Raw genomic sequence first — 21083 nt, 5'->3', positions numbered from 1 at the left:
GTCCCAAATCTCCTATTTCAATTATTTGAATTAATTGTTTGATTTATTATTTTCCCTGAAGTTACTAACGTGTGTATTTTGTTATTATAAAGAGATACGAGACATCGAAGTAAGTACTTTAATGGTTTTATCGATCTTTTGATATAGAAATCATGCTTTGATTATTCCTTCCTAGTATCATGTTTAGGGTAATAACTAATATTTCTAATATCATGCATGTTTATTATGATGCTTCCTATTTCTTTCTTTATAGCATGTTAGTATCATGCTAGGGATAAAGTTTTGATCTTTATTGCTTAGTGACATGCTAGGGTTTGTTATTATCTTGTTAGTATCATGCCTAGGGTCTTGCTAATATTATTATGCTTTATTGAGATTGAGATTATGATGATGATGATTGTGATTATTATGTTGCTTGATATATATTATTAATTGTTATTGCTTGATCACGCCTCTCTTGCAGGTTTAAAGAGAATTTGTACTTGTAATCACGCTTAATAAGATAATTAATAATCTTGTTTAGTCCTTAATTAAGTCTAGTCACATGGTCATGACATGAGTCAAACATGTCATCTACATTCACTAGGCTTAGCACGCACTTTGTACATATGTCACCCTGACCATGTCTTAGGTTCATGCATGAGTCGTCTCTTTCCTTCATTTGAGTTGGGAGTCCACTCTATTCCCAATTTTTCTATATCTCTCCATCTACATCGTCTTTCCATTTTCTACATGATTTCTCTATACCTATCATTCTTCTCTTTCTTCCATGATCTTTTCCCATTTATTGTATGTTGAATAGATCTTGAGTCAAAAAAATTAACAATAAGTATCCCCGATCTTCCCTTTTCACAGCACTTGGTCAAGGAGAGAAGGGAGATTAATCAAGGACAACATCTTTGTTCAAATACTAATTTTTGACAAACCCATCAGTCGAAAAAGAAAAGCTAAGAAGATAATGGCGTCTCAAGAAGAAGTTAATGAACTCAAGAAGGACGTGGCCAACCTAACTGAATTGATGAAGAGTATAGCTCTTCAAGTCAATGACCCTGTGAGGCAACAACAAATGGAGCTCATGCAAGAAAGTTTTAGCAAAATATCCAATGACTATAGATTCCAGGGCATTAGCTCACAATGGGTCTCAGTGGATAAGGAACTTCTTCCGCAGAAGTTCAATGCCAGTGACATCCCTAGGTTCAAGGAAACAGATAATCCTTACTTCCACTTAAGAGCGGTCGAGACAATAATGAACATTAAGGGGATAGATAAGAAAATTTTTCATACACTGTTTTCTTTATCACTCGAAACCGTTTGTCAACAATGGTTCTTTTCCCTTGACAAAGAGAAGACCTCTACTTGGGATGGAATAATAAACGCTTTCGTTGATAGATATAAGTGCAACATTCAAGTTGAAACAGACAATAGACAACTTAAGATGTAAAAACAAAAAGAAAACGAAGGGTTCACCTCTTTCTTCAACAAGTGGAAGGAAACTTCCGCTAATATGGTCGAGATCCCTACTGAAAAGGAGTCTGTAAGGATGTTCATCAAGAACCTTCAAGACAAGTATTTGAAGCATTTGAAATATCAACATAATTTGAATACTTTCAAGGCCGTCTACGACATAGGTATTGAAATCGAAGATGACCTTGCAAAGCAAAAAAGCTACTAACAATAGCAACAACAGTGGCTGGAAAGGAAAGAAGAACGACAATCCTTCTTCCTCCGAAAACACCCACTCTAGTAACAATGTTAGTACGTTTGACCATAACGGTGCCTTAGCCATGGAAAATCAAGGATCTAAAAGGAAACCCAAAAGAGAGTTCACGCCCATTGGAATGACTTATGATGCTGCTTTTGATCGTCTCCATGATCGAGGATTAATCAAACCTATTGGCCCTACTAAAGATCCAACGCCAGAAAGGCGATCTTCAAGATGAAATCCCAACTCTTATTACAAATATCATCAAGGAAAGGGCATACCACAGATGAATGTTACAGATTTCAAAATCTCATTCAAGACCTCATAGAAGCAAATAAGATCCCATTGCCTCTAGCTAGCAAGAAGACCAGGTGATGATTGAGCAAAAGACACAAGGCGAGCCTCAACGACAAGATCTCATGACCTCTTTTTTCTTTTCTTTATTTTTTCTATCTCCATCAAGTCTAGCATAGGCACCTTTTATTTTTCATTAGATTTATTTTGTAGGATCTTTCTTTTCCCTTTAATAAAATGAGCATTTATTTTCTTACATATGATTATCGGGTTGCATTGAAAAAAAAGAAAAAAAAATCCAAAATCCATGTCGAACTAAGCACAAGGTATACTTATGATTAGAGGCACCCCTTGTAGCCATATCATATCATCTTCACCCTTCAAATATATAACCCTTTCTTGGTAAAACACTTTGTGATTCGTCTAACGATAGACCTTTCATTTTTTTTCAACTCACATCTACCTAACCTTGGGATGGGATGGTGTGTAATTTATGCAATTTTCAAAGAACAAAAGCTTGAGTGATTCAAAAAATTAAAATAGAAAAAAAAAAAAAAATAGAAATAATAAAAGTGTGCTAAAGGGCAAGTGTTCCAATGTCTTTGATATGAATATGTCTTTGATATGAACACGTCTCAGATTGCGTCTCTTATCGAGTGCTAGGTACCGTGCTTGGGAAACATGAATGCCAAGTGAGTGATAGACCGCATGATCGGGATTGCCCACACTTATTAAAAAAAATGCAAAAGCAAAAAAAAGAGAGCAAAAAAAAAAAAAAATTAATAAACAAAAGAAAGAGAGTTAAAAAGTGACTGTCAATAAGCTGATGATTTCTAAAATTCATCTGAGCACGGCCATATATTTTCACAGTCTCGCTCATCAAGAGACCTTGTAAACAACAAAGAAATTTTCCCTATTTGTTCAATAGGGGGACATTCCCAGTGTTGTACTGTAAGCTCCTACCACCCGGAGTCTCTGTTATTTTGCAGGTACAGGCGCTACCAGACCAGTCTTCGAGTCGTAACTCTCCTGAGGGACAAAAACAACAAAAACAGATTCTTTGGATCTTGGAATCGTTTATTCTCGCCAAATGGGGACAAATTTAACGTGTGAATAAAATGCTTAATAAGCTTGAAAAAATGCATGAATGCTTTAAAATTCAAACTTATTGTTTCATAAATGGTTTTTCATTTCAAATTCTTTCAATTGTAGAACCATGTCTTCAACTAATATCGACAATGACTACATGTGCCGAAACTCCCGGAGAAATTGGCATTTTGTCTGAATTTGACCAATTTCAAGGAATGGGAAGAAGAACTCCGGAAAACTCTTCGGAATTGTTCCATGGAGTACATTCTTGACACTCCTATTCCAAGCTTCTTTTCCAAGAAAATCATGAGTGATGAGACTCATGAGACTTGGTCCTTGGATTGTGACAAGGTCACACTTTTGATGAGAAATTCTCTCTGGAGGATTGGAAGAGGAGATTCACCTTATACCTTCCAGACATGCTTCTTAACAGTCTGAAGGAGCTTGTCACTATGTCTTCCGAGACAAGGGACTTAAATGTTCATAACTTGACCAAGTCATTTATGAACATGAATATCAAGATCCCGGAGGAAGGTTGCCTAGCTAAGGAAAGGCTCGAAGTGTGGACCAAGGTCTACAACGCTAGACTTAAACCCGGAATGCCTCTTCAACCTCATGTGCTTCGAATGACAAGGCTTTTCAAGCACTTAGAGCTCATTGGGAAGCCATTGGAGGATGAACAAGCGGATCATATGCTACTAATCTCACTCCACTCAGGCTATGTTGTATTGAAAATGCATTTGACAACCAATCGGGATACACTCTCATTGATGAAGGTTGTTCAAGAGCTTTGTGGAGCCGATTCTTGCAAGGGTACTATGTTCTATCTAAGGCATAAGAAGAAGAAGGAGTTCAAACACAAGGCAAAGATGTGGTGCTTCTATTGTAGTAGGCAAGGCTACTACAAAAGGGATTTCAGCATGTACCTAGAAGATGAGGCCAAGGGGAAAATAGCTTTCTCCTAAGGTATCTTCTTTATAAACCATCACTTGAATATAAGCAATTCATAAGGTATTAGATACTATAAATGACTCACTATATACTCCTATTTCAGGAACTAAGTGAGAAGAGCTTCACATGTGGATGTGCATTTACAAGCGGAAGAAGAAGACAATCTTTCCGTCGAGCTTGTAATCACATAGTTTGTCTTAAAATAGAACTTTTTCTAGTTTTATTGTTGAACATATTTTGATCTTTTTTCGTTAGATGTCGAGTTGTTTGATTACAAGACTATAACAAGTGATTTTTTTGAAAGTCTTGCTTTTATGTTGTATGACTTCACACGTTTATCCAAATTTGTTTTCTTTAGACAAACACGATTTATAATGTTAATGATACCACCAAAAGACCTATGACCGTTGTGTCAAATCAAACATACTTGTGGCATTGTCGTCTTGGCCACATTAACATCAAGTGCATCAAGAAACTTTTACATGAAGGTATTCTTGACTCATTTGATTTACAATCATTTGAGAATTTCGAAGGATGCTTGTTAGGCAAGATGATAGAGCAGCCATTCTCCAACTTGGGAGAAAGGGCAGTTGACTTATTAGGCTTAATACACATCGATGTATGTGGTCCAATTAGCACACCCGCAAGGAATGGTTATTGATATTTCATCACCTTCACGAACGACTATAGTAGATATGGATATGTCTACCTTATGTTAAATAAATCTGAATCATTTGAGAAATTCAAAGAATTTCAGAGTGAAGTTGAAAACCAGCTTGGCAAGAAAATCAAAGCCCTTCGATCGGATCAAGGTGGTGAATATTTGAGCCATGAATTTGATGATCACCTGAAAGAACATGGTATTCTTTCAGAATTAACACCTCCAGGAACTCCACAATGGAACAGAGTATCCGAAAGGAGAAATCGAACCTTACTATACATGGTACGATCAACAATGGGTCTTAGTGATCGTCCTATCTTTTTCTGGGGACACGCACTTCTAACCGCGGCATTAACACTGAACCGTGCTCTGTCAAAAAATGTCGAAAAGACTCCATATGAATTATGGACAAAAAAACCTCCACGATTGTCTTTTCTCAAGATTTGGGGATGCAAAGCATATGTCAAAATATTAATTTCTGACAAACTTCACCCTAAATCTGACAAGTGTTTCTTTGTGGGATATCAAAAAAACCAAGGGGTATTACTGCTACAAAAAATTCGAAAATAAAGTGTTTGTTGCTCGTGATGGTGTCTTTTTGGAGAAGGAACACCTTTCTAAAATGACAAGTGGGAGGAAAATCGAACTCGATGAAGTTCGAGAGGACGAGTAACAAAATCATATTAGCAATCAAAGTGCTCAATCAACATCTATTGACGTTGGTCAAAATGTGCAAAGTTAAATCGACAATGCAAATGCTCAGTCCATTACCCTACGTAGGTCGCAAAGGCCAAAGTCTCAACCTGATAGATATCTCGGTGTTGTATTAACCGAGAATCAGGATATCTTAGTCGTGGATGGAGACAAGCCAGCAACCTACAAGAAAGCTATGGCGATCCCCGACTCTGCTAAATGGCAAGAAGCCATGAGATATGAGATGAACTCCATGTTTGAAAATCAAGTATGAGACTTGGTTGATTTGCTTGAAGGTTATACACCTGTCGGTTGTAAATGGATTTTCAAGATGAAAACCGACAAAGATGGAAATGTATTTATATACAAAGCTAGACTGGTAGCAAATGGTTATAGGAAAATTCACGGAGTTGATTATGATGAAACCTTTTCTCCAGTTGCAATGCTTAAGTCCGTCCGGATTATCCTAGCAATTGTTGCCTATTACGATTACGAAATATGGTAGATGGACATCAAAACCCCTTTCCTAAATGGTATTTTGGAAGAAACTGTGTATATGACACAGCCTAAAGGTTTTATTGATCCAAGCAATGCTGGGAAGGTATGCAAGCTTAAGAAATCCATTTATGGGTTAAAGTAAGCAAGCAGAAGTTGGAATATGCAATTCAATGAAGCCATAAGAAAGTTTGGTTTTATCAAAAATCCAGATGAGTCTTGTGTTTACAAGAAGGTCAGTGGGAGTGACATCACCTTCCTCGTATTATATGTCAGTGACATATTGCTCATTGGAAACTGTATTCCAATGTTAGAGTCTGTAAAGGCCTTAGCTTGGAAAATGTTTTTCAATGAAAAACTTGGGAGAGGCACAATACATATTGGGCATCAAGATCTATAGGGATAGATCAAAGAGGATGATTAGATTGAGCCAAATTACTTACATCGATTAGGTACTGGCACGATTCAATATGAAGGAAGCTAAGAGAGGTCACCTACCCATGTTACATGGCATAACCCTCAACAAAAAGCAGTGTCCAAAGAAACCTAATGAGCGGGAAAGGATGAATCAGATTCCATATGCTTTGCTTATTGGATCGATCATGTATGCCATGATATGTACTAGGCCAGGTGTATCATATGCTTTAAGTGCTACGAGTTGATACCAATCAGACCCATGAGAGATGCATCGGACTGCGGCCAAGAATATCCTATAGTACCTGAAAAGGAACAAGGATAAATTCCTAGTCTATGGTGGCAGTAATGACTTAGTTGTTAAAGGTTACACCGACGCAAGCTTCCAAACAGACAGAGACGACTTCAAATCGTAGTTAGGATACATATTCTGTCTAAATGGAGGAGCGTTTAGTTGGAAGAGTGCTAAGCAAAGCACAACTGCAGATTCTACAACTGAAGCCGAATACTTGACAGCTTTTGAAGCAACTAAGGGGTAGTTTAGATTCGTAAGTTCGTTGGAGAACTTGATGTTGTACCTTCCATCAAGGGTCCAATAGACCTTTATTGCGACAACAATGGAGCTATTGCTTAGGCTAGAGAGCCAAGGGAACATCAGAAGGTCAAACATGTCAAGAGGCGATTTCATATGATAAGGGAATGGAAGTCCGAAGGTGAAATCAGAATTCGTAAGATTGGAACGAACGACAATGTAGACGATCCTCTCACTAAACCTTTGTCTCAAGAGAAACACAACAAGCACGTTGAAGCAATGGGAATCAGGCACGTTGGAGATTGGCTTTATATTTCGAATAGTTGTGTGTTTTAATTAATTTTGGATATTTTAATGTAAAACACTATGTTAAACATTTAGTTTTTGGAGTAATTCAAATTTTATGCAATTTTTATCACTCCGTTTCTATTTAATTGTGGTTTAGAATTAAATAATGATTTAAGAATATTAAAAATAGGGTGTCAAGACATTGTCTTGGATAAAGAAACACCTATTAAGTGAACGTTGAATATTATAATCGAAAATTATCCATAATCAAGGTCATTTAAATGTTGGACGATTAATTACCGCTTGAGATTAGTGTATAGTATGATTTATAGCACCGTTTCTTGTGCTACAAGGACTTATCATTTGCACAGTATTGGTTTAGAACAATACTAGATAGACCTATGAGAATACTTTAAGAGATTAACAAATCATCATAAGTATATTTATAATTATGACTATCGATACCTTTTTCCTTGACCATGAGTATTACAAGTTCTCTTGTTTGACTACTAGTCTCTTTTATGTCTGTCAAACGTCTGCCGTACATGGGGATTATAACGGCAACACCCAGGCGGCTAGATCCTCTTAGTAAGAGAAGCTTACAGTACAAGACTGGGAATGTCCCCCTATTGAACAAATAGGGAACATTTCTTTGTTGTTTACAAGGTCTCTCGATGAGCGAGACTGTGAAAATACATGGTCGTGCTTAGATGAATTTTAGAAATCATCAGCTTATTGACAGTCAAACTCGGATATCAAGAAACACTTCTGGACGTAATAAGGATGAAGAATAATCTTGCCTTCTAGTTCATGAAGAGACATTAAGTGACGTAGGAAATAGGCTATACACAAAAGCCGCACTTGCCCGGAAGGACAAGTGGGAGATTGAAAGGAATGGGGTCCTTCGAACAAGTGTATTAATTATTCCGATAGAGGATTCGAAATTATAGAAAGCTAATTATTCAGCAAGGTCAAGTGATCGGAATGCCTAGTGAGAGGCCACTTCCGATCAGTAATATTAATGTATAATTAATATTATAACGTAATCTTGACTGAACCCTATGGGTCACACCCAATCACGTAAACGATCCGTAACGAAGAATTAATCCGAAAGGAATTAATGAGTCATTAGAGTAGCATAGAAGTCGGATATCGAGCTAGTAGCGTCGAGACCGAGCGTCACGAGTTGAGTCGGATTAATAAGACGACGAGACGGTAAAATCAAGTAATCAAAAAGTTAGTTCTCGGGAAAATCCTAGCATCGTATTGGCCTAGGCAATCGATGCCTAGGATGACTGGCATGGATAGCCAAAGCCATTTTCGCAAGGCAAGGCTCGACCGCAAGCTCAGCATGCCTAAAATGGTCGAGCTAGCCTTGCATGCAAGGCTGGGCTACTGCAGCTAAGTGCACATGCTAGGCGCAGCTAGCAGCCAGCCCGCATCATCGCAGGCAAGACCAGCCACATTGCGTGCGGGGTGTTGCCAAGCCTGGCACGAGTACAGCAACAACACTGCAAGCCCACAATGCGTGCGGGTTGCGTGCTATGTGGCCTGGCGCGCGACTGCTGGGCCGTTCCCGCACACGCACACACTGGCAGGCCCAGCCAAGCACCAGCCGCCAGCACACCGCGCCTTGGTGCCCAAGGCTGGGTGCCGCGTGGCAGCATGTGGTTGGGGCCGGTTTCCTTGAGGGAAGCTTGAGGAACAAGGAGGGCTTGTGGTCCTCACTTACCCCTTCATTCTTGTTATGCCACTTGTTGATTCTTAATTGCATTGCCTTTTTTATTTTTTATTTTTGATTTAAATTAAAATAGAAAAAGGGGATTTTACCAACTCTCCCACATTGATGGGAGAGAGGAATGTTCATGGGATTTCTCTATAAATACCAAGCTTTGGGATTTGAGAAATCCCACTTTTGAGTTGTGAGCTTGAAAGGATCACCAAAAGCGTGAACACTTTCGCTCGTAATACGCTAAGTTCTTTTTGGTCTAGCCTCTGCTAAACTCCGGGGTAGGAGCTGTACGGGTCGTGCTTGAGGGTGGACTTTCTTAGGAGGTTCTCGCACTTGCAAAACTAGCTTTTCAAGTACGAGCTCTTTAAGGAGCGAAGCACAATACAAGGGTAAAATCGTCTTTCCTTTTCTCTTGTTAATTATGTTATTAAATATGTTAATTAACATGCTTTTGTTTAGTTGCATTTATTTATGTGCGGGTCTTTGGGTCGGGTTTTTTTTTCCGCATGGTGTTGGACATTACGAAACCCAACACCCGACGGGGTTTTTTTTAATTATTTTTTCCCAAATTAGCGAGTCGGGTACTCGACCCGCTAATATTTCAGATTTGCGGGTCGGGTAATGGGCTGCCCTCTGAGTGTAGCGGGTACTCGTTAAATACCTGGATAATTGTGTTTTCTTTTTTTTTCTTGGCAGCACTTTACTCCTTTAGGGTTTGGGTTAGTAAGTAGCCGCTGCACACACACCTCACCCGTCTTCTCTCTCCTCTCTCCTTTCTCCTTTCTCAAACACTCACTTTCAATTTCTCAAACGACTAGCAACCACCGTACTTACTCCAAGCGACCACCGAACTCAGTCTCAAGCGACCACCATCCTCACTCTTAAGAGACCACCGTTAGTCCTTCACCGTCAGTCGTATCTGGTTAGTCTTTGTTCGATTTTTTTAAAATTTTTTTGGGTTAATTTATTTGCTGATGTTTGTTTAGATTTAATTTATTTTCAATTACACTTTTAGGGTTAAGTAATGATAGTTTTCTTGTTAATTATTTGATTAGAAAATGTCTTCTGATGACTTGAAGGGGAAAAATCGAATCAAACAAATGGAGATGATGATTATGATGATTTTGAGATCTTGGAGGTGGCTTCATCAAGGCATAAGAAAAACCGAAAGCTTGGGAAGGAACCAAAAGCTTAAAGATGGCTTCATCAGTTTTTGTTTTTAATAAAAAAAGTTTATATATATATATATATATATACATATATATATACATATATATATATATATATATATATATATATATATATAAACAACAGTTTTTTAAAGCTATTTATAGCATGTTTAATTTTTTTTTAAAAAAGAACATATATATTAAAATTTCGGGTACCCGCTTTTACCGGGTCGGGTAATGGGCCGCCTAAATCACTACCCGAAATCCCGGGTACCTGCACTTCCGGGTTCCCGGTTATGAGCACCCCTAATGAGAATATAGTGAGCAATGTTGTCGAAGAGATGGCTATTCAAAATTTCCAATATGGGAATCCCAGAGGATTTGCAAATAAGGGAAAACACCAAGTTGATTCAATATCATTTTTGCAAGCACAATTGACTTCTATTAGCCAGAAATTAGACAATATTGATAATTCTAATTCATCTTCCGTTGCTAATGTTTCTGCTATTGTTACTAACTCTGCAATATTTTGTGATAATTGTGGTCTTGTAGGTCATTAGGCGCAGGATTGTAGGAGTTCACTTGAGAAGATTAATGTTTTTTAGACCTATAAACAAATTACACTACTAAAAATTGGGCCAATTGCGACCGCCGCAAACGGTCGCAAAAAATAGTGAAAACGGTCGCAAAACATAATTGCGACCATCAACGGTCGTAACATGGTGGTCGTTATTCTCTTGGTAAAAAAAAAAAATATTAAGACCGTTTGACGGTCACAGATTTTTAACGGTCGTTTTAACTATTTTCAACGACCGTTAAAAACGGTCGCAAATATTAAAAATTGCGACAAACGTTCGCAAATATTGAAATTATAGCGGTCGCTAAAAGTATTAAAAAAAACAAAAAAAAAAAGAAAAAAACCTCCCCATCCACCCTTAACCCAAATCCACCCAAACCTGATCCCACCCAAACCACCACCACTGCCCACCCTAAACAACCACTAGCCACCGCCGGCGCCCTCTACCCACCATCACCTTCGCCCACCTTCAACCACCAATACCCACCACCACCCACCCACCCTCCCTTAACCCAGAAAAACATTAAAAAAAAATCACCTAGATAATTTCGAAGAAAAAGCAAACAAAAACAAAATAAAACAACATCAAACAATCAAACAAAAATCAAAAAATGACATAATTCGAACAAATTTATCAAAACAATTTAACCCACAAATAAAATGCACAAAAATTAAACCAAAAAACGAACAAAAATTAAATAAAAAAAATCGCCCAAAAATTCAACCCAATAATTATACCCCAAAAAAATAAACCCACAACAATTAAACCCACAAAAAATTCGACAAAAAAATCAAACAAAAACGAAATAAAACCCTCATAAATCGAACCTAAATTCGACAATTAAACCCATAAATTCGAACCTAAATTCGAAAAGTTTGAGCTCAAAATCAACCAAAAATCTATGAAATTCGAACAAATAAAGAACAAATTCGAACAGAATTAAAAAAACTCGAAATAAAACCAAAATAAAAGGAATTCGAACAGAAACTCAAACAAAAATCGATAACAAAATCAAACAAACATGGAAATTCAAACGGAAAACGAAATTCAACCACAAAATTCGAAATTAATAAAAATTTTCAGAAAAATAAACATACCTTTTATAATATATCTTCCTCTTTAGGTTAATGTGGTCAAATTCGACCAAGAAAACTCCAGATCTGGAATTTTTAAGGTTGAATTTGACCATAAACACCAAACTTCGTGTGTTGCCTTTAACGGTGGGCTTTGCTTGTGACGGTGGCTGCTCTATTTAGGGTTGGTGAAGAGAGGAGATGCGAAAGAAAGAGAAAAAGATGAGGGCCGTTCACTGGGAGGTGGAAAGAGGAAAGAGAAGAGAGAGAAAGAAGAAGGGTGTGAGAAAAGAGAGAGGAGAAGAGGATAGATGCGTGAGGAGAGAGAGAGAGAGGATATAGAGTAGACGGATGCTTCTAATACTAGGGTTTGGGTGGATCTCCTTTTATACCTTTTTTTTTAATTTAAAATAGCACTTTTGCGACTGGTATGGCGGTCGTAAGTTTGCGACCGTTTCTCAAACGGTCGTAATTAACACATTTTGCGACCGCTACTAACGGTCGTAACAGAATTAATTTACTTTTGAATAAATTTTCACATGCATTTTATTTTAAAAATATATTTAAGTACCTTTGCGACCGTTTTATAACCCCAAAACGGTCGAAAATTTGCGACCGCTTTAAAAACGGTCGCAAATTTGCGACCGTTTTCATGATGGTCGTAGAAAAATGGTCGCAATTCGGCCAAATTTTATTAGTGTTAGTCCATACTTTAACACCTTCAATGCAGGGTTGAAAAATAACCAAAATATGACGTACAATAGTACAAATGTGCTTAATCCTCCACCATAGGTACAACAACCACATCAGAGGTACTACCAATCTCCACGTTAGAGACCACAACATGTTGTTACTCCTCCTTCTGATTCTGGCATATCAAAAATCAAAACTATGTTAGCCAATATGTAAAAGCAGATGCAGAGTAGGGATGCGCAAATTGATTCGATACTAGCACATAATAAAATCATAGATAATCAAATTGCGCAACTTTCCTCTACTCTACAAAATCGCCAGCAGGGATCCTTACCATCACAGCCAGTACAACCTACAGATCACATGAATGCAATTACCCTGAGAAGTGGTTCAAAATACGATGGGTCTTCTATACCCAAAGATGAAGAACCTATCATTACAAAAATTGCTAATCCTAATTCTATTATACCAAATGCTGTTGTTACTAGCCCTACAGGGCTACAGGGTAAAACTAACTCTTTTGATAATTCTTTGCAGGGTAAACTCCAGGACAAGAATGGAGATGTGCAAAGTCCTGCTATCAATTTTCCATTCCCAAATAGACATCTTAAGAATAAGTTAGATAAGCAGTTTGGTAAGTTTCTGGAGGTTGTAAAAAATTTGCAGGTAACAATTCCTTTCACAGAATTGATTACTCAAGTTCCTGCATATTCTAAATTTATGAAAAAAATTTTGACTAGTGTAAGTGTTATTCCATTATCTATAAGATCTAAACTAAATATGGGTAAATTAAAAGTTACCAATATTAGTCTATAAATGGCCGACCATTCAGTTAAATACCTTTTAGGTGTTTTAGAGGATGTTCCTGTTAGAGTAGGTAAGTTTTACATACCTGTTGTTTTTGTTGTTCTTGATATGGAGGAGGATTTTGAAATTCCGATTATTTTGGGTAGACCATTCCTTCATACTGCAGGGGCAATAATAGATGTGAAAAGTGGTAAACTTACATTATGTGTAGCGGATGACAATATTAGGGGATAGCTCCTACTGAGCTATTTCCTCCAGTCGAAACCATTAAAAAAGGATTCACCGCGCAAGCAAGAGCTGGCATGAGTGACCTCATACCACCTCTTGAGGGGCTAGTTGTATAGGATAGCTCCTTCTGAGCTATCACCGGGCTTCCAGACTGGCCCCCGGGGTGCGCACTCATCGTTGGAAGAATAGTTGAAGGGGCTCCTTAGCCCGACAGAGTCAGCCCGCAGGTTGACCAAGTATGACTCTCCACAAAGGAGATCGTACACATATAAATAGAGGACAAAGTACAACGGAAAGGAGGTTAAACACACAAGTTATTACACTCTCTATATCTCTCTAAGTACACTTTCTCTCTCTGAACACACTCTAACTTAAGCATCGGAGGGGGATTCCTCGAGCCACCCTCGAGGGCAGTTTATGTGTGCTGCCTTGTACAGGTCATCGACGGGACCTAGCTCGTGCCAGCAGAACCCTTGGATCCACACTTGGAACAATTGGCTCTAGAAGGAGGGGTAGGATCATCTAACCTGAGGTTCACCAGCTGAGCAAGGGACTAGTTGACAGACCGCCATGGACGGAGAGGAAGATGCACAAACACTAGTCTCTAAGACCAACAAAACAAACCAAACACCACAAAAAACAACATCAATAACTCTCGATCCAAAAGGATCAACTGAAAAACCAAAATCCAATATCTCCCAGAAATCTAATCCCATCGGATCGACGTCTGCTGTAACAAAAGCGGCGGCGAAGCTAATAGATCCGATAGGGTCTAATTCTTCTTTTGTGTTCGGAATGCCATTGATAGGCGCGGACAATGAACCCATCATTTCAACACCAGTAACCCAAAAACCGCAGCCCGTTAATATGCCAACCATCCTGCAGAACCTCTCTAAGTGCAGTAAAGAGCAGTTGGCAGCCATGATAGCAGTCCTTACCAATTTCGGTAAAGGGACAGGCTCCCCACCAGTAGCTACAGCTACAGAGTCAGCCATAAAGAAGGCGACACCCATAACTCTCACCCCGGAGCAGACAGAGCTGATCTAGCTGAGGAAGAAGGTGCTGGAACTAGAAGCTCAAAACCTGAAACGAGATTGGGGTGTAGATGAGGCAGCCCAAGAAAAGGGCAGCCTGGAGGCTCAAGTCGCTGGCAGCAAGTCACCAGCCTTTGAGTGAGGACCAAGTCTAGACAAGGAGAAGCGAGCACGAATCCAAGTTATTCCAGATGATTCCCCATTTTGCAGGGAGATTCTGGAGGAGCCGATGGAGAAAATAAAGATGCCCAACTGTAAGTACAATGGAACCACAACACCTAAGAAACATGTTTCGGCGTTTGAGAATCACATGGTGCTGTACACCATGACAGACTCAGTCTAGTGCAAGGCATTTCCACCAACCTTGGAAGGGCTGGCGGCTGAGTGGTACGGAGCCATCTTAAAAGGATCCGTTTACTCCTATAATCAGTTGAAGAGAATGTTCATGGAGCACTTTGTCATCCTGGTGGATTGTACAAAAATGACCACCGAGCTGATGTCACTGGTGCAAGGAAAAGATGAACCCCTAAGAGTTCATCACCAGATTCAACAAAGAAGCAACAACCATCCCAAATATGAGCCAGGATGTAACCGTGATCCAAGCAAGTGGTGTGACTTCCACAAGGACCATGGACACACCACTGATGAATGTACACACTTGAAAGACAACATAGAGGACTTAGTCTGGAGAGGATACCTGAGTTAGTTCAAGCAACATTCTGACCTCCTCTAGGAGAAGGGAAAAGGACAAGTCTGGCCATGATCGCAGAGGAGGCCACAGAGGCCCGGTTGAGGGCAGAGATTGAGACAGCAAACCAGAGAGCAGGATGTAATCAATGGTTGACTAGTGCATGGTGGAACTGTGAACAGAGCAAGGGCTGACTTGCGAGCAATGATCCACCAGATAAATTACAATGAGAAGCGTAGATGGCCGCCACTTCCTCCGCATCCACGAGCTACATTTGATGAGTATGACCAGATAGGCATAATTTACCCTCATGATGACCCTCTGGTAGTGACAATGAGAATTGCAAACTGGGAGGTAAACAGAGTACTAATAGATGGTGGCAGCTCAGCCAACATCATATACATTAGTGCATTCAAAGAGCTAAAGCTAGATAGAAAAGACCTAAAAAGGGTGAGCTACGAAGTCACCGGGTTCAATGGGTCTGGACTGATTCCGGAGGGCATAATTGAGCTCTCAATTCGAGTTGGAGAGAGGTCAAGGCGACGAGATGTTCGAGCAGAATTCTTGGTAATAGACTCCCCATCACCGTAGAATGTGATCGTGGGAAGACCGCTCATTCACAAAATAGGCGGGGTGGTATCTACTTAACACCTTGCCATGGCATACACAACCAATGATGGGCGATCTGCAAAGCTTAGGGAAAGCAAAAATACAGCCCAACAATGCTATATCATAGCCCTGAAGCAGCTAGCTAGGACCAGGCAACAACCAAGCTCAGAGCCAAGGTCCTGTTGGGTTTTGATGAGTTTGACTCATCACGGAAATAAAACCCGAGCCAAGATCACACTCACAATTAATATAATTTAAAGACATAATTAACAAGTATTAAGGAAAGCATTAATTACCTTTGACGCGTGCTTCGCTCGTACCCCGAGCTCTTACTTGAGAAAGCTTAAGTCTCGCAACGGGCGAAAACCTCCTACGGTATCCACCCGCAACACGACCCCGACTAGGTCTATTGCTTAGAGGTTAGTTAAGCCCGACCAAACTACTCGAGTAATATGAGTTTAAAGGTTTTCTCAATGGAGATGCCTTTTCCAACTCTTACTCAAGTGAGTTTTCCCAAACCCCAACTTGGGTATTTATAGGGAAACTCATGAGTGAAATCCTCTCTTCCATCAATGTGGGAGAGTTGGTAAAATCAATATTCTTTTTTCATTTTTAAATCAAAAATAATATTAAATATCCAACAACTAATTAATCAACAAGTGGCACATTTAGGGGAAAGGTTAGGTAAAGACCACAAGGAAGGGAGGGGAAAAAACTTGATCCCCAAGCACTCCCCATAACCGGCCACCTATACCAAACAAGGCACCAATGAGGCGCTACCACGTGGCACCCTCACCTGGGCACCAAAGCAACTCGGGGTGGGCTGCTGCCTCGGCCCAGTTAGTTGCTGGCCTTGGCGTGGCACCATGGTGCGCAGCTGCTGCCTTCGGCCCAGTAATCCACGCACACAAGTGCGGGCTGCTGGCCGAGGCCTGCTGCTGTGCCCTTGACATCACACGCACCTAGCAGCTTACCCGCACTCCCTGCAAGTACAGCTAGCACCATGGCGCGCCATAGCTGCTGCTGCTATGTGCGTGCCTTGCTAGCTTGCTGGCGCGCCATAGCAGCTGCAGCTATGAGCGTGCTATACTAGCCTTGGTGCGCTAGCACGCACCAGCCAGCCTAGGCTCGGCTTGGTGCGCTTGTTAGTCATTTTAGCTACACCAAATGCCCCTACGCTTCGGTTTTCTCGGGGCATTCCGATACTAGGGGTATTTTGGTAAATTATTGATTAATTAGTGATTTTACCGTCTCGTCTTTTATTATTTCGACTCGACTTTCGATGCTCGGTTTCGACGTTCCTAGCTCGAATTTCCGACGTCTAAATATTAATTACTCGAGCGACTCATTAATTCCTTCTGAATTAATTCATCGTGTCGATTCGTTAGTTGCTTGGGTGTGACCCGAAGGGTTCAATCAAGATTAAGTTGTAATATTGATTACTCATTAATATTACTGATCGGAAGCGGCCTCCACCTAGGCATTCCGATCACTTGACCTCACTGAATAATTAGCTTTCTACTAGTTTCGAACCCTCTACCGGAATAATACACTTGTTCGAAGGACACCATTCCTATCAAGTCCAATGAGCATGCTAAAAGGAAATCAAGAAAGAGGAAGCGAGAAGAGTATCAAAAAGAAAAGGATAAGTAGAAGTTAGCAATGGAAAACTTTGAGCCCGGAAAAGAAGAGGTAGCCAAGCCGTTGCCCAGTGGGGAGCACATAACTATTGAGCTGACAGAGGGCGACAGCTCTAGAACGGTAAAAATTGGGAAGGATTTTGACCCTGGAGTAGGAGTCCACCTCATAGAGCTGTTGAGAGCGAATAAGGACATTTTCGCATTTTTAGCAGACGAGATGCCAGGAATTGACCACGCAGTTATGGTTCCCAAGCTGAATGTGAAAGAGGACATTAAGCCAGTTAGGCAGAAAATGCGAAGCTTCTCCACAGAGAAAAATCAGGCAATCCAAAAAGTGGTGGACAAACTCCAAAGGCTGGATTCATAGAGCCTTGTGATTATCCAGAGTGGTTGGCCAACGTGGTCATGGTAAAGAAAGCGAATGGCTAGTGGAGGATGTGCGTTAATTTCACAGATCTCAACAAAGCATGTCCAAAAGACTGCTACCCGCTGCCACGAATTGACCAGTTGGTAGACTCAACCAGCGGCCACGCCTTGCTAAGCTTCATGGATGCCTTCTCAGGGTATCACTAGATCAGCCTGCACAAGCCAGACAGGCAGAAGACCGCGTTCATCACTGAATGGGGAGTGTATAATTACATAGCTATGCCCTTCGGGCTGAAGAATACGGGGGATACTTTTCAAAAGACAATGGATAGAGTGTTCATGCACCAAAAGGGGAAAAATGTTGAAGTATACGTTGACGACTCAATTGTCAAAAGTGTCATGCAAGCGGGGCATATCATGGATCTAGAAGAAACATTTACCACACTGAATAAGTATAATATCAAGCTTAACCCAAAGAAATGCATTTTCGGGATGAGCTCTGGGAAGTTCCTAGGTTTCCTGGTCAGTGAGAGGGGAATCGATGCCAACCCGGAGAAAGTGGAGGCAGTACTAAGCCTCCCAGAGCTAAAGTGCACTAAAGATATCATGCGGCTGACGAAAAGAATGGTGGCGCTGACTTGATTCATCAACAAGTCAGCTGACAAAGCCCTACCATTCTACCAGCTGCTGAAAGGAAACAGAGAATTTAAGTGGGGTGCAACAGAAAAAGAAGCTTTCGAGGGGATCAAGGAGCATCTGACCGAGCTCCCAACCATGATTAGCCCAGAGTTGAGCGAAAAGCTACAGTTGTATATCTCCGCCTCAATACAAACAATTGCGTCAGTTCTCCTGGTTGAAAGGCAGAAACAGCATAAACTAGTATACTTTGTAAGCCACGTACTGACAGAGGCTGAGCAGAGGTATTCATTGGTAGAAAAGCTGGCTTTCCTAGTGGTAACAACAGCAAGGAAGTTGAAACCCTATTTCGATGCGCACACAATTCAAATCCTCACAAATCACCCACTAGAGAAGGCCCTGCAGAAAATGGACGCCTCAGGCAAGCTCTTGAAATGGGCGATAAAACTCTCTGAATATGAATTCGAGGTCAAGCCTAGGGCAGCTATCAAAGCTCAAGCCTTAGCATACTTCATAGTGGAAGCCTCTTACGAAGAAAAAGAAGATGAAGTTGGAGTTTGGAAAGTGGCAGTGGATGGATCTTCATCCCATACGGGAAGCGAAGCAGGAATAATAATAACATCGTCAGAAGGCAATGAATTTGAGTATGCCATTATGTTCAAGTTCAAGGCATCGAACAACGAAGCAGAGTATGAAGCAACTCTAGCAGGCTTGAGAATGAGTATTGTAGCAGGAGCTAGAAAAGTGCACCTGCAGATTGACTCCCAACTGGTGGCTAGCCAGCTGAAGGTGTAGTATGAGGCTAAAGAGCCTACAATGCTAAAGTACACAACCAAGGTGAAAGAGCTGGTGGCTCAACTAATTCATTTTCAGATAGACTTGGTCCCTAGAGCAGAAAATTCCCAAGCTAATGCATTATCAAAGCTAGCCAGTTCCACCCTGCAAAGCTTCACAAAGATGGTCATGGTGGAAGTGTTAGAAGAGAGCAGCATCGTAGAAAGCAAGCAGGTGAATTGCACCAGGCAGCAGCGAGCATGGTTCACATACATACTGACCTACAAGGTACATGGCTCGCTGTCAGATGATGACGCACAAGACAAGAAAGTCAAAAAGGACACCAATTGTACGTGGTGATGAACGGGGAGCTCAACAAAAAGAGCTTCTCAAAACCACTGCCGAGGTGTATTCTAGAATGGGAGTAGGAAAAAATCATAGAAGAAGCACACTCAGGAATCTGCGCCAACCACATTGGCGGAAAAAATCAAAAAGCCTTGGGGGTTGAAGTGCTTAGAAGGGGAGCATACTGGCCAACTCTGATGTAGGATGCCTTAGCATACGTCAAAAAGTGTGAAAAGTGCCAAAAGTATGCTCCAGTCATAAATTATCCAACAAACGATCTGACCCCAATTCTCAGCCCGATCCCATTCGCTCAGTGGGGAATGAACATATTAGGACCCTTTACCACTGTGTCGGCGGGCAGAAAGTATCTCATAATGGCAGTAGACACCAAGTGGATTGAAGCTGAGCCCACCAAGTACATAAAAGCAGTCCAAGTGAGAACGTTCATATGGAAGAACATCATAATAAGATTTGGGGTGACACAGTGCATAGTCTTTGATCATGGGTGTAAGTTTGACTGTGACACCATCAAGGATTACTTTAAAGAGATGGGCACCAAATATGCAAGCGCCTTAGTCTGCCACTCGCAGAACAATGGCCAAGCAGAAGCAGCAAACAAGCTGATCCTAACAGCCTTGCAAAGGAAGTTAGAAGAACACAAAGGCCTCTGGGCTGACCTAGTCCCAGAGGTATTATGGGAAACCAGAACAATAGATAAGGAGTCTACTGGAAAAAGTCCTTTCACCCTGGCTTATGGGGCAGACGTAGTAGTTCTAGTAGAGGTGCAAATCCGTAGCCTGAGAATCCAACACTATGAGCAGCAAGGAAATAAGAAGCGCTTGTTGGAGGAGCTGGATTTCCTGCCACATATGCGGCTAAAAGCAGCCCTTAAGTTAGCTGCCCAAAAAAGAAGAATATCAAAGGCTTTCAACAAGAGAGTCAAGCACCGAGAACTGCTGCCTGGAGACCTGGTTCTTAAAAGGACAACATCAATAGGGAGAGGAAACCAACATGGAAAGCTATCATGCAACTAGGAAGGCCCTTTCATCATCCATGAGCAAGTAGGGCTAGGCGCCTTCCTCCTTGCAGATCAAGAAGGTCAGGTCTTAAGGAATAGTTTCAACGCAGATGTGCTAAAGAAATAATTTATTTAAAAGGCAAATGGCTAAATAGAAATAAAAAAACTTTGTTTAAGTTATGCAAGAACTTTGTTTAAGATTATGATATGTTAATCAAGGAAGCTTAAGCCATTTGAATTCAATGAAATATGAGCCTCTACGTGAGGAGTATACCATGTGATCTTGTTTAAACATGTTTATCTGTTGAGTTATGCTTTAGCATTGCACACTAACATGCAGAAAATGCCATAGAAATATTAAAGGCAGAAAACATCACAATAAGGTGCAACAAGACATCATTAGGCAAAAGAGAGCACACTTCCCTAAGTTCAACTTGCCTGATCAAAGTAAAACAGGGCACCACCTCGGGGACGCCTGAGGGGGAGGCCTGGAAAGTTGAACTTGAGCAGGGAAAGGCGAACGAAAAGCAAAGGGGCAGGATGAGCAAGCATCACCAAGGTTCTCTTGGTCCCA

General features: G+C 40.7%; 1 protein-coding gene across 1 annotated transcript; it reads left to right on the top strand.

Annotated features, from left to right (window-relative positions):
* The first annotated feature begins 19865 nt into the window (after window positions 1-19865).
* On the top strand, window positions 19866-20525 carry LOC145577924 (uncharacterized). The gene has a single exon (XM_081635342.1). It carries the CDS (start codon window positions 19866-19868, stop codon window positions 20523-20525), a length of 660 nt encoding a protein of 219 aa, XP_081491468.1.
* The last annotated feature ends 558 nt before the right edge of the window (window positions 20526-21083 follow it).

Source organism: Chenopodium album, chromosome 14, assembly GCF_948465745.1.
Source record: "Chenopodium album chromosome 14, dcCheAlbu1.1, whole genome shotgun sequence".
Taxonomy (NCBI): Eukaryota; Viridiplantae; Streptophyta; class Magnoliopsida; order Caryophyllales; family Amaranthaceae; genus Chenopodium; species Chenopodium album.
This window is presented reverse-complemented; position numbering and strand designations above follow the sequence as displayed.